Raw genomic sequence first — 22,783 nt, 5'->3', positions numbered from 1 at the left:
TATCCTTAAGAAAGGTTTAGAAAAAACTCTGATGGAATGGAAGCCAATAAATAGCAGATTGATTAGTGCAAGACTAAGAGGAAAACAAATCAACCTTTTCCGATGCTATGCACCTACAAACAATGCAAACGACGAACTGAAAGATGCTTTTTATGATCAGTTACAACACAAACTTGATAAAACCCCAAATCATGACATCAAAATCATCATGGGTGATCTGAATGCTAAAGTAGGATCGGATAAAAATGGATATGAAAGAACAATGGGTAATGAAGGATGTGGGGCAATGAATGAAAATGGCGATAGACTTGCTAGACTAGTAATAGACTAGTAATAGGACGCACACTATTCCCTCATCGTGATATTCATAAGCTGACCTGGTATTCTTCTAATTTCAGGGATAAGAATCAAATTGATCACTTTATTATCAACAATACATGGCGAAGATCTCTTTTGGATGTCAGAGTGAAAAGAGGAGCTGATGTCGGAAGTGATCACCAACTGGTAAAGGCTGTCATCAAACTCTTCTTTAGTGAATTTTTTGACATAGACAAATTAAACGACACCAAAATAACAAAGGATTTCATACTTAAACTCAAAAACAAGTTCAGACTTTTACAGAATTTAGATGAAGAAACAATCTGTGAAAAATGGGCTAACATTTTGAAGATCTTAACATCAAGCAGTAAAGAATGTCTAGGATACAAACAGAACACCAAAAAGAAAGACTGGATAACACATGAGTCTTGGAATAAGGTAGAAAGCAGAAGAAAGGCAAAAAAGAAAGTAAAGGATGCCAAATCCAACAGGCTCAAGGAAAAATTCCAAAAAGACTATAACGATATTCACAAAGAAGTTAAGAAACTTATCCACCGTATTCCTGGGGGCGCTGCTGTAGAAATGATTATGGGTGAAACTTCCGGTTAGATAGCGGAAGTAGTTAGTCCCAGTGGCTAATAGTGCGTGGCTAACCGTTATAAGCAGCTCTTTTCTGAAGTAAGTCTTTCTAGATAAAAAAATAACTGCATTCCACTTCCTCTGCACATCAGTACATGATATCCCTGTCTTTCCCTGTCTGACTGCATTCTCAACCTACATTAGAAAATGTCCCATTATAAAATAATACACTCAGCAGTTGCAAGCTGATTAAATTAAATTCACATTTATTTGTATGTAAAATCCAAATTTATTTATTTGCCTTTCACAATACAAATCATTTAAAAGCAGCTTTACAGAAAATGCATGTCTACGTTACAATTTAGAGTGATCTTTTATCAGAGGTGACTGTCTAAGTAATGTCTTTCATAAATGTGCATATACATAGGTCTACTATTCAGACAGTTAGCTGATACAGAATTGATACATAAACTGAGTTTATTGAAGTAATGAATACATGTTTGTTAACAAATAGGTTATAATAAATATATTAAGATGTAATAGGCAAACTAATATTACAAAACTATCCTAAGTATCAACATTTTACCTTCCAAAGTATTGCAGCTGCGTGGCTGCAAGATCTCCCTGGTCCCGTAATACATGAACACCCTGCCGTTTGTATTTCACCTGTCGAAGAAACTAAAACCCAGGCCTGGTGATGTGGAACTTTAAGGCTCTGACTAGGCTCTATGTTTGCTTTAAGATAGACAAGATTGTGTCCTTTAACAAAACGCGACCGACTTTATTGCTGTGGAAGTACTGATAAGCCTCGGAGCTTTTCAGATTGTTCATCGCTTCACCGTCCGTAGCAACGGAGTCAATAAAGTAAACGCCGGTTCCGCTTCAGTGACAGTACGCCGGAAGTCGCGCCCATATTTCGCGCAAAGCGTCATGGGGCGTAGGAATAGTGTGGATACGTAATGATAAAAGAAATTACATCAATAGCCTGGCAGAAAAAGCAGAAGAGGCTGGAAATAGAATGGAACAAAGCACACTGTTCAAGATAACAAAAGAGATCTATGGTAAAAATAAAGCTCCACCTAATATTCCTATAAAAGACAAACATGGTAATATATTTTTACATCTGAAAAGGATCAAGAGAAACGTTGGATAGAATATTTCAGTGAAGTCCTTAATAGACCACCATAGACCTCCTCTTGTAGAACCAAATATATCTGAACCAGAACAGGAAATGGACATCAATACAGAACCACCTGATGTACCTGAAATATCTGCTAAAAAAAAGTCTAAAAAATGGAAAAGCTCCAGGCGGTGACAACCTAAATGCATAACTTTTAAAAAAAAGATACCAACCTTACCGCAAAAATTCTTCAGCCATTATTTAAAGACATTTGGAATTAATCTGTTATACCAAAAGTTTGGAACAGAGGTACCATCATTAAGATACCTAAGAAAGGAGTTTTAAATTATTGCAACAACTGGCGTGGAATCACACTCTTATCAATACCAAGTAAGATAATGGCTAAAATCATTATAAAGAGAGTTTCAGAAGCCTTTAAATCTAAGCTTAGGAAAGAACAAGCAAGATTCTGCAAGGGGAAAGGATGTACTGACCAGATTTTTATACTACGCAACATCATAGAACATGTACTGAGTGGCAAAGACAACTTTACATCAACTTTATTGATTTTGAAAAGGCTTTTGACAGCTTACATAGAGGCAACCTATGGAAAATATTACATTCTTATGGTATCCCTCAACATCTTATCAACCTGATTAAGGCATTCTATGACAACTTTGAATGTACAGTTGGGAACTCGGAAATATCTTTTCAAGTGAAGACAGGGGTTAGACAAGGATGTGTTATGTCATCTACTTTATTCATTATAGCAATCGACTGGGTTTTACACCAAACAACCTACAAGATACCCCAAGAGGCATCAGATGGGGCACTTTTTCAACCTTAGAAGATCTAGACTTTGCTGATGATTTACCTTGTTATCACATACTCATCAACATATTCAAGAGAAAACCACCAGACTGAGTACAAAGAATCAACACCAAAAAATCTGAAGTCATGATCCTCAACAATGATCACTCATCAGTACTATTAGAGAGACAGGCACTACCTGATACTGACCTATTTACATACTTAGGGAGTACAGTGAGAGTAGATGGTGGAGCTGGAGCTGACATTAAACTTCGTCTGTCAAAGGCAAGAACTGCTTTTAACAACTTGCAGAATGTATGGAAATCTGGCCAGTACACTACACGCACCAAACTCAAGCTATACAGCAGTTGCGTGTTACCTACACTGTTGTATGGCTCAGAGTGCTGGAGAATGACTGAGGCAGATTTACAGAAACTCTCTACCTTCCACACAAGCTAACCTAAGAATATTTTGGCCAAACAAGAATGGCCTGATTCCTCAAATCAGGACCTCCTTAACAGGTGCAATCAAGATGATATGAACACCATCATCAGAAAGAGAAGGTGGATATGAATTGGCCATGTCCTGCGAAAAGGCGAACAGGACTTGACAAAGACAGTACTTTTCTGGACACCCGAGGGAAAAAGGCGAAGAGGGAGACCTAGAATAATCTGGAGGCATACAGTAGAGGCAGAAATGACAGATCTACAACGCACTTGGGAAAGCCTGCAGAAGATGGCCAAGGACAGACAGAAGTAGAGTACCTTTGTTGCTGCCCCACGCGCCATTGGGCGTAATGGGCAGTAAAAGTAAGTAAAAGTGCCACAGACTGATCGACTCCATGCCACGCTGCATTGCTGCAGTAATTCAGGCAAAAGGAGCTCCAACTAAGTATTGAGTGCTGTACATGCTCATACTTTTCATGTTCAGACTTTTCAGTTGGCCAAGATTTCTAAAAATCCTTTCTTTGTATTGGTCTTAAGTAATATTTAAATTTTCTGAGATACTGAATTTGGGATTTTCCTTAGTTGTCGGTTATAATCATCAAAATTAAAAGAAATATCTCTGCAAAACGGACTTCAGGATGGACTAAAATGAACTCCCAAAACGTACTGCCAGATTCTTGAAGATGAATTCTTCAAACAGTGGTGCAAGAGGATGTGGTGCTGGTCCTTCAAGAGTCACTCTCAACCTATCTGTCCATTAAACCTATTAAAAAAAACAGTCTTCATGTATTTTACAACACTTCAGCTTATGATTCTTATTTAGTGGGGGTCATTTTATAGGACTCTTTACCTAATTTAAAGCTACACTGTGTGATATTTTCCCCCCATCTAGTGGTGAAAAGGTATATGACCATCCAGTGAATTTTAGTTTCTGTTCCTCTCAATTCCGATTTCGTTTTCGTTCCAAGATTAACATGGTTCCAGTTCGACCTCGTCCACATTCGACACGGTGCCATCGAGTGTCAAAACGCGAAAGGCAAAGCTTGAATTTACGGGTATGTCCCTCTTTGGCTAATATACTTTCAAGATGGAGGGGCAACATGGTGACCCGCATTCGAACCCCTTACCCGTATGTATTTTCAATGCCATATTATATACTTACGAGAATACTTTATTACTTGAAAGAAGTAAATATACATTAATGAGCACACATATTTTTGAAAGAACTAAGTGTTTTTAGCTAAGAATAAACTAAAAAAGTTACACAGTGTAGCTTTAAGTCTCTGAGATCCTGACACCTTGCACTTCTGGAGACTCCAGGTAGGTTGCAACTCTGGAAAATGGTGGCGCTGGAGACTAAAGGGTTCCTGATGGTTTCACACTTAATTCTTCACCTTAATTCTTAATTATTTTGCAATTAACAGGTGTCTTTTCTCCGCCACATGTTTTTGTCTGACCCTGCTGACCCCACGAGCATTTCACTGTCCAATGGTCATGCCTTAACTGCAATGTCTAGTATTGCATCCTTCTCATGGGCATTTAATAATGTTTGACTTTTCAGTCTGAGTTAAATCTCTTTTTTGGCTCAATTTATCTGTAAAAGAAAACATGCCTAATAATTCTGCACACCTGAATATAAGGTGTTTTTCATTTCCAGCCTTCATGAACAATTATATATCACTTAGACTTTATTAAATACTAAATTAATAGTAGTTATTAGGATTACTGTGGTTTGGAATTTGAATTTTTTTAAATGTGCCTGGGAAAAAAATATGATCAGAAAATCAACGTGCCTAATAATTCTGCACACAGTGTGTATGAATATACAGTGAGGAAAATAAGTATTTGAACACCCTGCTATTTTGCAAGTTCTCCCACTTAGAAATCATGGAGGGGTCTGAAATTGTCATCGTAGGTGCATGTCCACTGTGAGAGACATAATCATCCAGAAATCACATCCAGAAATCACAATGTATGATTTTTTAACTATTTATTTGTATGATACAGCTGCAAATAAGTATTTGAACACCTGTCTATCAGCTAGAATTCTGACCCTCAAAGACCTGTTTGTCTGCCTTTAAAATGTCCACCTCCACTCCATTTATTATCCTAAATTAGATGCACCTGTTTGAGGTCCTTAGCTGCATAAAGACACCTGTTCACCCCATACAATCAGTAAGAATCCAACTACAAACATGGCCAAGACCAAAGAGCTGTCCAAAGACACTAGAGACAAAATTGTACACCTCCACAAGGCTGGAAAGGGCTACGGGGAAATTGACAAGCAGCTTGGTGAAAAAAGGTCCACTGTTGGAGCAATCATTAGAAAATGGAAGAAGCTAAACATGACTGTCAATCTCCCTCGGACTGGGGCTCCATGCATGATCTCACCTTGTGGGGTCTAAATGATCCTAAGAAAGGTGAGAAATCAGCCCAGAACTACACGGGAGGAGCTGGTCAATGACCTGAAAAGAGCTGGGACCACCGTTTCCAAGGTTACTGTTGGTAATACACTAAGACGTCATGGTTTGAAATCATGCATGGCACGGAAGGTTCCCCTGCTTAAACCAGCACATGTCCAGGCCCGTCTTAAGTTTGTCAATGACCATTTGGATGATCCAGAGCAGTCTTGGGAGAAAGTCATGTGGTCAGATGAGACCAAAATAGAACTTTTTGGTCATAATTCCACTAAACGTGTTTGGAGGAAGAAGAATGATGAGTACCATCCCAAGAACACCATCCCTACTGTGAAGCATGGGGGTGGTAGCATCATGCTTTGGGGGTGTTTTTCTGCACATGGGACAGGGCGACTGCACTGTATTAAGGAGAGGATGACCTGGGCCATGTATTGCGAGATTTTGGGGAACAACCTCCTTCCCTCAGTTAGAGCATTGAAGATGGGTCGAGGCTAGGTCTTCCAACATGACAATGACCCGAAGCACACAGCCAGGATAACCAAGGAGTGGCTCTCTAAGAACCATATCAAGGTTCTGGCGTGGCCAAGCCAGTCTCCAGACCTAAACCCAATAGAGAATCTTTGGAGGGAGCTCAAACTCCGTGTTTCTCAGCGACAGGCCAGAAACCTGACTGATCTACACAAGATCTGTGTGGAGGAGTGGGCCAAAATCCAAGACACAAGAAAATGTGATTTCTGGATTTGTTTTTTTAGATTATGTCTCTCACAGTGGACATGCACCTACGATGACAATTTCAGACCCCTCCATGATTTCTAAGTGGGAGAACTTGCAAAATAGCAGGGTGTTCAAATACTTATTTTCCTCACTGTATAATATATATACATACATATACAGTGGTGGCCAAAATTATTAGAACACCTGACAGATCTGAAAATATTTACCTTTTTTTTCCCTTCGCAGATGGTTGCTCTGACCATCAAATATGGAGACAATGACTTGAGCGATTTGACTCAAAACTATTCCTGTCTCTATAGAGAGCTGTCATCTGCTCATGTGATCGCAGTGGCCGTCCTGGGGAGAGCTCAAATGTGGGATGCTCAAACATGTGTCAATGAGAGCTACGGACGAGAGCAATCCAGTGAAGGCAGTAAAGAGTGCAGTGCGTGTGAAGGAGAGCTGTGAGGGCGTGGATGAAGCAGCACAACATCTCTATTAATTCACGCATGTAGATATAATCTAATGTTTATTTTAAAGCGCTGAATTGCTATTAATTTGATTCTTAGCATTTTAAATCGATTATCGACCGAAATCAACAATTCAAAAATACATGTTTCAAGATCGATGCATATGCATCGTCAGGATTTGTGATCGATGCATCGAGAAAACGAGTGAATCGTTAAACCCCTAAACAACATATATCGTCATATCGCCCAGCCCTAAAACTGCTCGGACACATGCCCGAGCATTAAGGATTTATAGACCAGGGGTTTTCAAACTGGGGCCAGGGGACCCCCAGAGGTCCTCCATAAGGTTCTAAGGGGTCCCCAGAAAATTTCAGAGAATAAAAAGACAAAGCAAAAATGGATAAAGTCTACCAAACTAACTGTTTAATTTCTAAATGTTTCTCTCCTTTCTTGCCATAAACATACTTTCCAGAATTGTATATGTTTGTTTTATATCTTTATAGTGAGTTTTTCTCACTATAGTCCCATTTATCGTGCTCACTAGGGTTGTAAGGCAGAATTCTTAACGCAGTACGAATGCTGCTTACATACATTTATTGTGAAAATTGCTTATACAAATAATTATTAATTGAAAATGTTCTTCTTCAGGTTTATACATCAAACATTAAGTATAGCCAATTTAAGTTTGGAAACAATATGTTGTATTTATAATGTCACACTTACTGTTTATTTAACAGTTTAAATGTTTTTTCATACATAAAAATATATAGATGGATTTTAGGAAGGGGGTCCCTCATTAAGGTTCATCAAATTTGGGGGTCCTTGGCATCATAAAGTTTGAAAACCCCAGTTATAGACATAACAGTAAGACTTTCTGTAAAGCTGCTTTGAAACTATGTGCATTGTGAAAACCACTATACAAAATAAAATTGACATGGCTTGATATAGGCCTATATCTATCATTGCATATGAAGACCTTGTTCCCACAACTTATTAGTATGTGAGCATGTATTACACTGCTCTGTTCTGCCTGAAGATTTATTTATAAACAGTAACTTTAGCTATTCTGTGTATAAGTCCAATAAAACATTAGCGAATTGATCATAACAGAAACCACCATGGCTTAATTTTCTTTAGTACGGACACAGGAGAATAGCCAAACAGCGTTATGTCATACATAATGTGCATGCTCATGAAGTGTCTACGCCAATAAGCTCTGCTGTATTATAAACCAATAAAAATTGTAGGCAGAACCACACATGTTGCCCCGCCCCATCGTCCAGGCAGCACTCTGGGGCTACTCCCTGAGGAACATTCTGATAATTCTTACCCAGGTCAGAAAAACAAGGTAATAAATGCACAGTATCTTACAGGCCAAAGAAATGTAAATCCAGTAAATCCAAGCAAAACCTTCTAGGGTCCTCTTGCAAAGAAAACACCCATAACTGGAACCAAATCTACACTAACAGAAAATCAGGCTAGGGAGTCACAGGGCTCTAGACTACCATTTGAGTGCAGTGGCACCGGTGACAAACATAGACTGTAAAAAAAAAGATGGACAACACACATCCACTTCCTTCCACTCAAGAAACAAAGTCCATCTCACTACAGTGGTTCTACAATAACTACAATAACTCACTGATTCATAACGCTTCGAAGCTTCATGAGGCCGTTTTGAAATTGTCATCACTATAGAAGTCGTTATTTAGGGTTTTTTTGCGCACAAAAACTATTCTCGCCGATTCATAAAGTTATTGTAGAACCACTGTAGTGAGATGGACTTTGTAACGACGTCTTTAGTACCTTTTAAAGGGGTCATAGAATGATATTTTTGTACAAGTTAATATGATTCTTTAGTGTCTAAATGAAAAGTTTGTAATATACTTTAATTAAAAATTATCATTAGTATTGTAAGAAAACACTCAATTTACCTGGTCAAAACCAGCTCAGTTTTCAGCAAGTCATTTCAGTGTATGTGACTTTAAATGATAATGAGCTTTGCTCACCCCGCCCCCTCTGCTCTGTGGGGCGTTCGGTTCGACCCGACACAACCCCACAACACACGTGGAGTGTTGCCTTGACAACATTTGAGGGTATATTTTCGAGAAATAATGGCAACGGGAGTCTCTGAAGAACACTTAGTTCTTTCAAAACTCAGCACTGCAGCCACTGGGTCTTCAGCAGTTCGGATTTAGGAACATCAAAATGACTGCTGTGTTCGTTATTACACCCAACAACACAACACCACAATCGCTTAGACGCCATTCTGCTCCAGCGTATCAACAATGGCACTGATGACCGCTCGCTCAGGGCGGGTCTGTGTTGAAACGCTGCTGTAAATCAACAATCTTAGGAGGGGCGTACACCGTGTAACGTCACACGGTCAGACGGCTCGTTTTGAGATAGGGGAAAATATATGAGGAGATTAAAAAAAAACACTGGATGTATTTTTATCATTATAGGATGGTTGTGTACAGGCACTGCCAACACACATTTCCGTATAATCAACTTGTAAAAGTGCATGTACCATTCTATGACCCCTTTAAGGGTCTTGAGAGTGAACCGTGCATTGTGCCAATGGAGGCCTTTCAGAGCCATCAGATTTCGACTAAAATATCTTCATTTGTGTTCCGAAGACGAACGGAGGTCTTACGGGTGTCGAACGACATGAAGGTAAGTAATTAATGACAGAATTTTCTTTTTTGGGTGAACTAACCCTTTCATTTTGACCGATAAATACTATTGGTTAAATGGTTTAAAAAGTAATTTAAGTAATTTGAAATGTTTACAAACATTATAAACATAGCTATAGGCTATTTTAGTTCCCCTCACTCCACAACAAATTCTTTAAATGTAATGGTATTCAGAACAGAATATGAATGAAAAATCAAAACATACATCGAGCCAAAACAAATTAATTTAAAGCAAAACTGAAACAAAAACCGTCATAAGCCTCGGTTTCTTGTGGGGTCGTAAGGAATTTTCATCATTGACAGGGGCTAGTCAGTGATTTTATTGCCCGAATCCAGAATGTCAGTGTTTTTCTCCCACCACCCGCATAAAAATCCCCAGCCGAATTACCTACTGTTTGCTGACAAACACCAAGGTTGTGTTATAATTTAATTGCCGTCTGAATCCACATCTCTGAGTTTTCAAGAATATATCACTTCAAAATGTATTTTTACGGACTTCCACGTGAGAAACAATTACCGTCCGAATAGGGCTAAAGCCTTCTTCTCCTATTCAGCATGAATCCAAATGTTCCCATCTTCGTTTATTTTGTAAACTGGGCTTTGTACTTCACTCGCGTAAAAATGTGCTTAGCATAACACCACAGGGCACACTGAACGGCACAGATTGTACAACGGATTATTTAATCCTTAAACAGGCACGACTGGAAAATTATCAGCAAAAAATTCTTTCATGTCACTTTTCATTTCATCTAGACTTAAAGGTCCTGTTCTTCGTGATCCCATTTTTCAAACTTTAGTTAGTGTGTAATGTTGCTGTTAGAGCATAAATAATACCTGTATAATGATAATGTCAAAGTTCAATGCCAAGCAAGATATTTTATTTAACAGAAGTTCCCGTTCAAAGCCTACAGCGAACGGCCGGTTTGGACTACATCCCTGTACTCCCTGCTTTAATGACGTCAGTAGAACAGTTTGTCGACTAACCTCCGCCCACAAGAATACGCAAAAAAGGGGCAGTGGTCTTGTTGCTCTCCCACATGGAGAAGAGGAAGTGTTGCGTTCGTAGAGTGTTTGTCGCCATGTCGTCGAGACCATGGTCGTGTAGCAACAATGCCCTGATTCAATCAGACATCTGGCCGGATGAAGCAATGATGGAAATCCACACACCAACTTGTGACTTTCCTAATCAAATCAACCATAAACAAAGGACTTTTGTGTTGATATGGCGATCTTGGTTAATTAACAACCCAAGGAGCCACAATGTCTCCGCAAGAGAATGGAGCGTTGAATGTTATAGCCCCGAGACATTAACATGACTTCACGTCCACACACACACCCTTTTTACGAATGGACACACACACGCACGCGTTATTTGAACCATGTGGACCAAAAACTGTCTCAATAATGTTCAAATATATATATTTTGTTGATTTAATGTCTTTATATGTTGTATTAGAATAACTAGGATGTTTACTGTATGTAAATCAAACCCTGTATGCCAGTAACTGTGATAATCCTGTATATCTGTACGCTCACGTCGCAGAATGACAGTTCTTGGTATCTCTGTTATCGCAGAGACCAGACTGTACCGAATCTCGTTCACAAATTACAACAAGATGCATTATTACAGAAGTACCAGCTTTCTAAGAAATAGAGGCTTAAAATTACCACCCTATTGATTAACCAAGAGGAGGGGTATCCAAAACAATGGAACACTCGCGCCTTCTGTCTCCACGGATGTGATTGGATACCTCCAACTCTCTGGGCGTCGGCCATTCCATCTATAAGAACAGGAGATGATCATTAACTCTTTGCACCCCGCCAGGACGAGGAAGACCACCCCGGCCTTTGCCACCCTGAGAGAAGGATCCCTTTTGCATCCCCGCTACGGAGAGAGAAACCGGCAGACTTCTGGAGCGACTTTCCTAAACTTCAAAGAAATTCTCCCGGGACCCGCAACTCCTTAGCAAACTTCCCCGACGATTCAAACTCAGACACTTACACGAGAAAGCCCTAATGCAAGTATTCTATTTCACAATCAAACTGCTTGTAAAAGGTTGTCTGAATTATTCCTGATTCACGGAATTGTGAATTTCTTGAGGGCTCTGGTGAAATTGCGATGAAGCTGTCTCTCTCTCTCTCTCTCTCTCTCTCTCTCTCTCCCTCGTTAATTCTCTCTTTCCATCATTCTTTTCCCTTTGATTTTATTCGTTAAGTTTGATTTTTCCTTGTTTGTACCATATTGTTTGTTTTCTCCTACATATATATGCATATTTACCCCCGTGTGACTCGTAGCTTTGTATTCTGTAGTTGTTTTATTAAAACCCAATAATTGCATTAAATTGAATCCGTATTGTTTTGCTCACAAATATCGAAGTCAAGGAGACGTAAGATTTTAGCTACCCATTTAAGCTTGATTTTCCTGTGTTACTACTTCAGTAATACAAATTGTACAAACATAAGAAATATGATTTGTCCTGATCAAGCAGATTAATGTTTCTTAAGGTTTGTAAGATTGATAATTGATGAAGAAATCAATTTGGATAAAGGTTACTTTTAAATGATTAAAGGTTCCATTATATGTTAATATTGTCTGTACAACAAGCAAATCATATTCATAGACTCATGAATATTTATACCATTTGAATTAATTATTCCCCGAAACTCATTGTTGTTACATTCGAGATGCTGTTATTTTCATCCCGGAGTCAAATCACCTTTGTTTGGCCTTCAGGGATGCTGTACTTTGAGCGCATGCATCTCCCCGCTATGGTAAGAGGCGTGACCTTTCCGGGCAACGTGCGCTAAGCTGCTGTCGAATCACAACACGGGAACCGCTGGCACAATCAGAACTCGTTACGTATTTCTGAAGGAGGGACTTCATAGAATAAGGAAATCTTCAAGCCATTTTTAGTATAGTGAAAAAAGCGGTATGAGTATAAGTAAATTATAAGTATAAATATATAAATATATAAGTAAATTGTGTGAAAAATACTGTGTTTTTGTGTGCGCGGTTTTAACATGCGCTTTTCCGAGCGAGCGCACTAAACGCTTGTCAAACACGTGATTACTGGACTAAGTCAAAAACACACAAGGTTTACATAAACACAGTCGGTTATGTCTAAAGTGAAAGTAAAATTGGCGCGTGTCTGTATTAGATGCACGCATGTCTTACATTGACAGCAGGCAGCCTAGTGAACACGCTGTCCTTAAAGGGACAGTTCACCTCTAAAATGATGTCATTATTTACTCACTCTAATATTGTTCCAAACCTGTATTCATTTCTCATTTTTGAGTGAACTATCCATTTAATGTTAATACAACAACAAAAGACAAAGAGAAAATCACTCACTGCTCTTAACTGAAAAACTTTAATACAGTAGCTTTAATAAGAATCAGTGTATATTTTATAGTGAAGTCTATGTAGTGTTTTATTTTTACATTTATTCATTCAATTTCATACTTAAATGCTACTGTACAGCTCTGAGCTGCCAGTGTAAATCTTTATATATATATTATACAATACACTAGGAATGTGTACAAGGGTTTTTTTAAGTAAAGTTTTAAGTTTAAGTAAGGTTTTTCAATTCTTTTAAGTAAAATAAAGAAAGAGTATTGCAATTAAAAAATCTTAAAATCTTAAGATCTCTTAAAAAAGTCTTTTTTCTCCTTAACCTCTTGCTGTTCCTGTCGCTTAAGAATAGAATAGCAAAAAACTGATGTGACAAGCCATCAGAACCGAACCGAACCGAAAACCGTGGTTAAAAACTGAGGTATGTATTGAACCGTCATCCCACACAATCAAAGCTTCAAAAAAACAGGAAAAACGGGACCTTTAAGTAAAACATATCCAAAGGATTTTTTTTAATATTTGATGCAGTTTGGACTTTATGAGTTGTAACTCCCAGTTCACCTTGCCTGTTTAGGATATAAAAAAAGGATCGTCCACAGTATTAACAATGAATGGTGTTTCAAGATAAACTGGGCTCCCTGTACTGGTCATTGCATTGTTGCATATTCTGGTGTGACGAGTGAGGGGTCAGTTGTGGGTGGTGGAAGGGCCAGTAGAACCCTCGTTCCAGGACCGGGGCCCCTAGTGAAGACCCTTATAGGCCCTCCAGGCCTCTATGTACACAGTCCCCCTTCTCAATCTATGTATTTTGAGTTTTAAATTTTTTTTTGCAAATGTTAATATTCACATGCAAAACTAATAATATTACTTTTTGTTGACTACATCTTACTTTCACTGTTCATTCTACTGCTCATATTTTATCTTTCATGTAATAGCACAGTGAATATTTAGATCTGCTCCAACAGGGCTCAAGGCTAAGTTTTGTTGGGCCAGTGGTTTACATTTTTAGATGCAGTGAAACATTAACATTTTCAGGTACAGAAATTGAATAAAGTAATCAAAATGTAAAAGTACTATTATCATTATTATTAGTCATATTGATCTATAAGCACCATATTTTGGGGCCAAATTGAGCAGCCCTACAAGTAAGCACAACAAACCTGGTGTTCTTTATCCTTTTTTGTGAATGTTAAATTGTAAATCGCAATTTTAACCAGAACATTTTTTTATATCAGCCAATCAAACAAGGAGTGTTCCATAGAAATATATACATAGATGCCTCATTCGACCGCTCCACATACAGCGGCCCATAGAAACAGACACTAATGAGGCATCTACTAGGGGTGGCACGGTTCACAAAACCCACAGTTTGGTTCGTATCACGGTTTTAGGGTCACGGTTTTCGGTTCTGTACGGTTCTTGTTGTTGTTTTAATCGTTAACACTCTTAAATCGTTAATTTACTTCAGCATATGATATATAGCTTAATCTTCCACAATTTAGGATACAGAATTAAAAAATTGTTATTTCATTCAGAAGTTGTTTCCTAAATGGCTGTCTACCGAGTCCGACACATTAGCGTAACATTTTTCATGTTAATCATGTCAATTTTGATCAGAACAATGCACTGTGGCTTTAATTCAGCTGACCTGATTAACAAATTTAACCATGAAGTGTTCCATGTGTTTCACAATCACCATATGACATCCAGCGCTGTGAAAAGAAAAAAAAGAACAAAATACACGAAAACACAACACTGCCAGAAGTTTTTGCCCAAACTTCAAAGGCATGTTTAAATTATTAAAACTAGAAGCATATCTTAACTTTTAAATGTTACATTTATCATGTGAACTACTTATATACAACATGTTATATGCATGTGTGTATGAGACAGAGGGGAACACGGTCGCATTTGCAGCAGATATATGCTGCCCATCATAAATCAAAGCATGAGACAGACAGGGGTTGGAGGAGAACACCGGAAAATGTGACAGAATGGACAATCTTTGTCTGTATTTGCAATACACGAGCCGCGGTTCAGCTGCGCGAGACAAACACTGCCAGTGTGTGATTGCACAACGGGCGCGCGCGGCTCCCGCTCTCCATACGCACTGCATCTGCCCTGCTGGCGCATCCTCCAACTCCGGGCAGCCTTCCTTATCTCTCCCACTTGCATTTCTACACGTGACGTGACCTGCAGCACTCCACTTTTACTTTATTTTACTGTATGTCCACACACACACACCTCTTATTTCGTGTGAAAAGGACACCCACTGTCTGAGGTAACATACGGGCACGAGGATACATTGCGCATGCTTCGAAACCGTGCAACGCACACGCTCCGAACCGAGACAAGCGAACCGAACAGTTCGGGTTTTTTTCATGTACCGTGCCACCCCTAGCAGCTACGTATATATATCTATGGAGAGTTCTGTCAAAGGAGAACAAACACTTCTTTCGGGGAAAGGCAGCGGATGCCAGGATGTTAGATGCACCGCTGCGACCTGGGAAAAATTTTAGTCGCACCCTTACAAATTTTGGGCGCATGTGCGATCAAATTGGTCGCATTCTAGAGCCCTGATATATCCTGATTGGTCTTAAGCATCCGTCTTAAATGCATAATTTTTGTGAGAATGGCTGAAATAATTAATAATTTCAAACAATTGTCATCATTTTGACAGGAAAAAAAAAACATTTTCATCTAGCATATCAATTCTATGCAGTATGTCAGACTATAAGCATCAGAGAGAGTGTGCTATCAGCATAGCAATGGTGATTTGGGCACATACACACTATGTTTACGCGTGCTAAAAGAATGCTGTAAATTGATATCAATGGGAATGGTCCACAGTAAAGATGGAGAGTGAAAAAGTAACTCTCTGCGGTTCAATTCACTTTATTTACATTCACTTTATTTTAACATTCGGTATTCGGTTTCGGCAGAATCTTAACCAGTGGATTCGGTATTCGGCCGAACCCCAAAAATCTGGAGTCGGTGCATGCCTAAAATAAACAGCGGCAGATCGGCGTGATGGCCACACGATGTGTCAATCTCAGCTGTCAATCATGGCGTACTGTGGACTAGTATTGTCAAAATATCGCTATTCCGATATGTATATCGATACTGAAATATCTGAAATGGTTCCAATACTCCTTTTCTGCAGTACCGATACACTAATACCAGCTGCGCATTCTCGCTCGCTCTTCTCTCTGACGGCGAATTGGCACATGCCCACTTCCTCTCACTCACTCATATCATTTGCTCCGTTTGAATAGTGCTTGTATAGTGATGCCGTATTTATGGCAGTTTGTGCATGTGATGGTATTTTCACAGGTGGACACACCTACATTGCTCTACTTTAAAGCCGTATACCCTCCTGCCAAAACCAACAGTACACCACATAACCAGAGATCCCTCATAAGCCCATCTGCTCAAGCCATTTCAAAACTGCTTATACCGCTTTTACACTTCCCCCTCTTCCTTTCGTACACTTTGTCCTTTTTTTTTGTCACTCTACATTCTTTGAGTTTCTCTGATTGTTCGCTTTGATATTTTTTCTGCTTTGCCCCCTACACTCCCCATTTTATTTATTTCTCTCTTTCTAGCATGCTCTTGCTTGTTCTTTCTGCTGGTGGCTGTTGGTTCATAACAATGATACAGTTTGCTTCTCTCTCAACCTTAGCATTAGAGCATTCATGCTTTAACATTCCCAGATATTAGTTAACAAAAACACTGGGGAACAGAACATCTAAGTGTAAAATAGCATTAAAGCCTTCCAAACCTGATTACGCAATTCAATAACTGAAATTACTACACTGTTCTATCCATCTACATTTCTTCAATTTTTCCATGGGGAAGAATTATCCGGTATTTGCCAAGGAACTGTAGGCTTGCCAGACCATTTCCCAATGGACAAGCTTATCCCAGCCCACTCTCCTTTGGTTTCACTCCTATATTTGGATAAAAACCACCTGCTTTCATTCCCTCACTCTCATGAAGCAAAACTGGGGCTAGGACACCCAGCAAAACAGAGTCGGATGACATTCCTTAAGATTCCAGAATTTCCAAACGCTGCCACAGCAGAGTGTGTTAAAGGGATAGTTCACCCAAAAATGAAAATTCTGTCGTCATTTACCCACCCTCAAGTTGTTTCAAACCTGTATGAGTTTCTTTGTTCTGCTGAACACAAAAGAAGATATTTTGAAGAATGTTTGTAACCAAGCAGAGAGAGCAACCATTGACTACTATAGTAGGGGAAAAAATTATATGGTAGTCAATAGTTGCTCTATCTGCTTGGTTACAAACATTCTTCCAAATATCTTCTTTTGTGTTCAGCAGAACAAAGAAACTCATACAGGTTTGAAACAACTTGAGGGTAGGTAAATGATGACAGAATTTTCATTTTTGGGTGAACTATCCCTTTAAAGTTCATAAACAAATATCCATTTGTGTACAATTGTATATGTCCATCACAACACAAAAATATTGAAAGGTGTGCCTATGTTCCTCCATAGTTCCTCACCACACTAAGTTGACTCCAGGACGTCCGGATGGGTTTGTATTGGACCACAATGCCTTCATCTGGCTGAGGTTGTTTGGGCTCAGTGTCCTCATCAGAATCATTGTGCAGAGCTTTCTCTTGGTAATTCTGGTACAAAACTTCTTCCTCTGAAACAACAAAACACATAGTAATTGTAAAAGGCTGTGAAAACATTCCTAGAAAAGATCACCTGATGGCACAGTCTGAACTACACATTTCACATATTTAACATGCTTGTGACCAGTTTGCACATTAATTTATCTGTGTTTCATCTCTAAAAAATTATAAAATTTAAAATAAAATGTATGCGTTTCAATGCATTGGTTCATAGAAATTATTCTCTGCTACATTTGACTCAATTAGCATATCCAAAACCCCTGATTAGCAGATATTGACAAGCCATTGCAGGGCTGTGCAAAAAAAAGCCTGTGCTAGGGCTTGTCGTTGTAACGATATATATTATTACCATGGTATAAAATGTCTATCATTAGACACTTCAAAGTGATGAAATGCATAAATGAGAATATAAAGAGCAGGACGTTACAACTCTTTTTAACAGTACAACTCTTTTTAACATCAAGCATGATGTTAAAAAGAGTTGTATATCCTGAAAAGGAACTCAGTGCAGTGCTCGTGTTGATTGACACACTGCCACAAGTGCACACACAGAAAGCTACCCCTTTCAGAAGGCATTTGCGAATTTGGGACATGCTCGATGTTAAAAAGTGTTCCTAAGCACAATAAGCAGTGAGAAAGAACTCAATGCTGTGCATCTTATTGAGCTTGAATGGTCGAATACACATGCAATTATGTCAAAATGCCCAAAGCATAGATAAATACAATAGAAGAAAGACACAATTAAAATAAGCAGTGCTTTATGTTTTTTCAGGTAAATCTAACAGGATTCAGGTGCAGAAATTGAATAATCAAATGCAGTCTATAACAGTCTTCACTGTATACATGAAATATAACTAATATAATATAAATTTATACAATTTATCTTTGTTAAAAAAGTAATTTTATCTTTCTCTTTTGTTGTTAGATCACCACTTGTGACACAAACAGCTGCGGGTATATTAGGCTACTGTCCCTTTAAAATGAATGCACGGACCTAATATAAATGACACATTGACACTCATCCGTTTTCTTTCTCAATTGTTTACAACACATAACCATCTGTGGGAGATACTCTCCGAGATGGCATTTTGACTTCATTTTGAATGCACGTATCCATTTAAGCTCAAAAGAAAGAGAAAGAAAACTGAATCCGGCATTCACATGCTTGATGATGTGACTTTAAAACACATGCATATGATAAACTTTAATTTTTCAACTAAATATCCAAATAAATTTAACTACTAAACTAAACTAACTACATCAACTAAATTACTGATCTGCCAACATTGTCACTATGCTTGAAATGAGCTAGAAGACATCAACGTTTTCTCCAGAGCGGTTGTACAGCCGAATCAAATTACGTTGCATTATTTTCCTGTTTAACACTGTGAAGCTGCTGTGAATACTCTCCACTTAAAAGGCATATAGTTTCCTTGTGGAGGGAGCACTAGAGGTTAGGATGGTCTCAACAACCTCAGTAGAGAGACCAAACCCTAGGAGCTGTCCCCCTCAGGGGCCAGACCCATAGTTTCCCTATCTCCGATTGGGGTTGACATATTAAGTCCACACTTTAAGACAAAAGGTCCCTCCTGGCTGGAATCTCCCATGGAGGGCCAGCTAGGAGTGCTATGAGGTCTGAAAACCATACCCGGTCGGAATGGGGCTACCTAGAGTAGACTGACCCAGTCCTGATGAACCCTCTCTAGAACACTTGGGAGCAGAGCAATCGGGGGAAAGGCGTACAGGTGCCATGCCTGTACCATGACATCCAGCCCCAACGTAGCTGGATGCATGAGGGAAAACCACAGCAGACAGTGGGTTTTCTCGAGACACAAACAGATCCACTTCCGCTAGGCCAAAGTTCCTCCAGATTAACTCCACCATCTTGGGGTGGAGTCTCCATTCCCTGAGCCTCAGCCCCTGCCTCGACAGGATGCCCCCACATTCTGTTCTCAATAGATATACATAGAGAGACTGAGAGACAGCAGTTTGCCCAAGGAGGACCTGATGCATCAGTCTGTATAGGGGGCGCAACCTCAGACCCCTCCTGTAATTTATGTATGAGACCACCAATGTATTTTCTGTTCAAATAAGAACATGATGGCCTCTGCAGTCTGGAAGGAAGTCATGAGCATGAAATACAGCCAGCATCTCCAGGCAATTTATGTGCCATGAGAGATGATGCCCTCTCCACAGACCCCATGCTGACACGGCGATCCCAGCACCAGGCTGGGGATAAGAACCAAGGTTTCTTCCATATAGTAAGGGGGAAAAAGGCATCTGTGCATTACCCTGATCATATGAAATGTGTTTCCCCTCATGGAAAACCCTTTGGTCCTGAGCCACCACTGCAGGGGGTCTCATGTACAGCATGCCAGCATGAATTATGTTGGACGCTACAGTGATTGCTCGGCCTAGCTTGATCCTGGTTACTGTGGTCAGGACAGACTCGATACGAGCAGGAAACAAACGTTCCCACGTCGTAACCGAATTCCAAACTACCCGAGAAACATAGTTTTCTGAAGAGGGGATAGCACGCTCTTCTTGGAATTGAGCCTCAGCCCCAAGCGCCTTATGTGAGCTAGAACGATATCTTGATGTCGAACCGCCATCTCTTGTGACTAGGGATGAAACGGTATGGAAATTTAACATCACGATTATAGTGACCCAAATTATCACGGTTATCAATATTATCACGGTTTTGTTCAAACGAGATGAAAGTATTCAAAAAGAACAGATGCACACACTTAAAACATTTCAACAAGTTTTATATTTGAAATTCAACAAACAACAAATAACTAAAGCAGCTCTATGCACTTTTTTAAGCTTGATTCTGTGGGATTTCCTTCCTTAATGGCCTCAATAGCAACGCATAATGCATAAATAATAATTTATCGTAAATATAATCTCTAATATTATCTCTGTAAATATATTCTCAAGCAATATTCTCATCAGTGTTCAGCAGTGATGCATTTAAATCTAGCATGTTTTGTGTTAGAGCCCAAACAGTCTCCTAGTGAAATAATGCATATCCATATTTCCATATGATTTGACAGTTTAATTATTAAATATCAAAATGTGTGCATCATACCTGACACCTAAATGATCACTTTACAGTCAGTTGTATGACTGTCATTCTCTTCAAATGCTATTGAAGTTTGAAACGTGTATAACGTTACCAATGTTGTGTTGAACTTTAGAGACGGTCCCTAAATTCGCCAGCGTTATGCCAGTCATATCAGATGCGCTGTGGTTCTGCTGTGTGTTTTAAAACAATTTTCGCTGCTGAAATAGAACAAAAACAGTCCAACACTGTATGATGAGTGAATCTCCTGCGTACATCGCACGTTTATCTCTGCTTTGAGTGCAGATTTCAGGGAGTGAGCGCGGCGCACGCTCTGAACGCCTCTGATTATGAGACATTGCATTCATAAACTCAATATAAACACGCGTGAGTGGTTATAATGCGCAACGCGATTATAACAGACGGCGTTTGAGAAGACTATAATAAGTTCAACAGCCAGAGTGACTAGTGTGCAGCCGAAATAACGTTAACTTATACCCGCAAATGGCGGTTGTTAATGTCAAGCCCTGAATAATATCCCTTAAATGTCACCCTAGTCTTGTCTGAATTCGTTCGCTTCATATTATTTGCCAGACATAGCTTTGGTATTGAGGTCAAAGTCCACTTGCCTTGCGTTCGTAGTTTTGAAGTGTTCCCCCTATTACAGCGACTTTCTTCTGGCATGTTCTGCAGACAGGGTGACCATCTTCGATTAAGTTTCCCTCAGGACTTTTGTAAAAGGCAAAATATGACCACGCCTCAGATTTGGTCCTTTTAGAGGGCTGAACAATCTCCCGGCGCTGTCACTGCCTTCTTCCATTTCTTCTCATTCAAAAACAACCGTGCGCTGCGCCAGACTGACGCTGACTGGACAAGATTTACCGCGAGTTTTCACAATCGTGATAATCACACGCGGTTTTAATGATAATTAAATTTTCTACGATATTACTAACCGTCACAAAATTTTATCGTGGTTTATCGTGAAACCGGTAATCGTTTCATCCCTACTTGTGACTTGTCGCATTTTATTGCATTCAGAAATAATACCGGTAAATAAAGCGAACTGTTATCATGTACTACAAAAATTATAAACACTATAAGCATAGTTATAGGCTATTTTAGTTCCACTTCACAACAAATCCTTTAAATGTAACGGTATTCAGAACAGAACAAGAATGAAAAAATATAAGTAACTATAAACATTCCAAAATAAAATAATTTCAAGCGAAACTGAAAGTAACCGCAGGGTATCTGCAGGTTTCACCAAGTCAAATTTAAAGATCCCATGGCATGAAAATTTCATTTTATGAGGTTTTTCAACATTAATATGAGTTCCCCTAGCCTGTATATGGTCCCCAAGTGACTAGAAATTTAGATGGGTGTAAACCGAGTTCTGGCTGTCTTTCTCTGCCTTTGAGAAAATGAGTGCTCAGACGAGCTGATCTCGAATTTTCCTTTTATGACGTCATAACAGGAAAGGTTACCTCCCCTTCCCCTGCTTTGCCCGCCAAGAGCACTCGGAGAAAATGGATTCAGTTTATGTCAGCACAGGCTTTACAAACAGACTTTATGATATGGATTTGACAGCACGGCGACAAACAGTGAGTCACAGTGTTCATTAATGCCTGATCTGTGATCAGTGATCTCTGATGTGTAGCTAATCATTCAAATTTACTCAGACTTACTTTCTAGATCGTTTAATGATTGCCGTCTTGATGCCCTAAGCGTAAAGGCCTTTTCACACCGGGACGATTTTCGCGTGCGTTTATCGCCGACGTTTAACGCCTCGTGACTAAACAAAGGGTGCCAATGTGAGTGTGCACACCGACGCGTAAAACGGCAGGCGTAAAAGCGTCATTTTTAAAAAAGCGCCTCAGGTTTGTTTTTTTATTTTGACGCGCCATGTTAAAAACTGTCCGACCAATGAGATCAGCGCTTTTGTTCACGTGCCTGGAGCTGCTGAAGTGACAGTAAAACACGACTTGGTGGCGCCCAAGCACAAAACGGTCTTGCCGAGCACACATTGATACGACGAAGAAGTAGTAAGTAGACAAAGAAGAAAATGAGCTCATAATGCTGCCTGCCACTTAGCAAAAAGTGTGTGAATGGTTTTGACCATAGACATAATATATCTGTGGTTTTG

General features: G+C 39.4%; 1 protein-coding gene across 2 annotated transcripts in view; it reads right to left on the bottom strand.

The window, feature by feature from the left end:
• Positions 1 to 22,783, bottom strand: part of LOC307131323 (rho guanine nucleotide exchange factor 26-like) — a 138,740-nt gene that overhangs the window by 102,616 nt on the left and 13,341 nt on the right. For both annotated transcript variants that reach the window (XM_079824912.1, XM_079824911.1), the window contains exon 4: positions 17,442 to 17,587. In XM_079824912.1, the coding sequence (XP_079681038.1) occupies positions 17,442 to 17,587 (146 nt within the window). The remainder of the gene's footprint in view (positions 1 to 17,441; positions 17,588 to 22,783) is intronic.

Source organism: Gobio gobio (genome assembly GCF_949357685.1).
Source record: "Gobio gobio genome assembly, chromosome: 9".
NCBI lineage: Eukaryota > Metazoa > Chordata > Actinopteri > Cypriniformes > Gobionidae > Gobio > Gobio gobio.
Note: the sequence above shows the minus strand (reverse complement) of the source record. Positions and strands in the feature narration are given on the sequence as shown.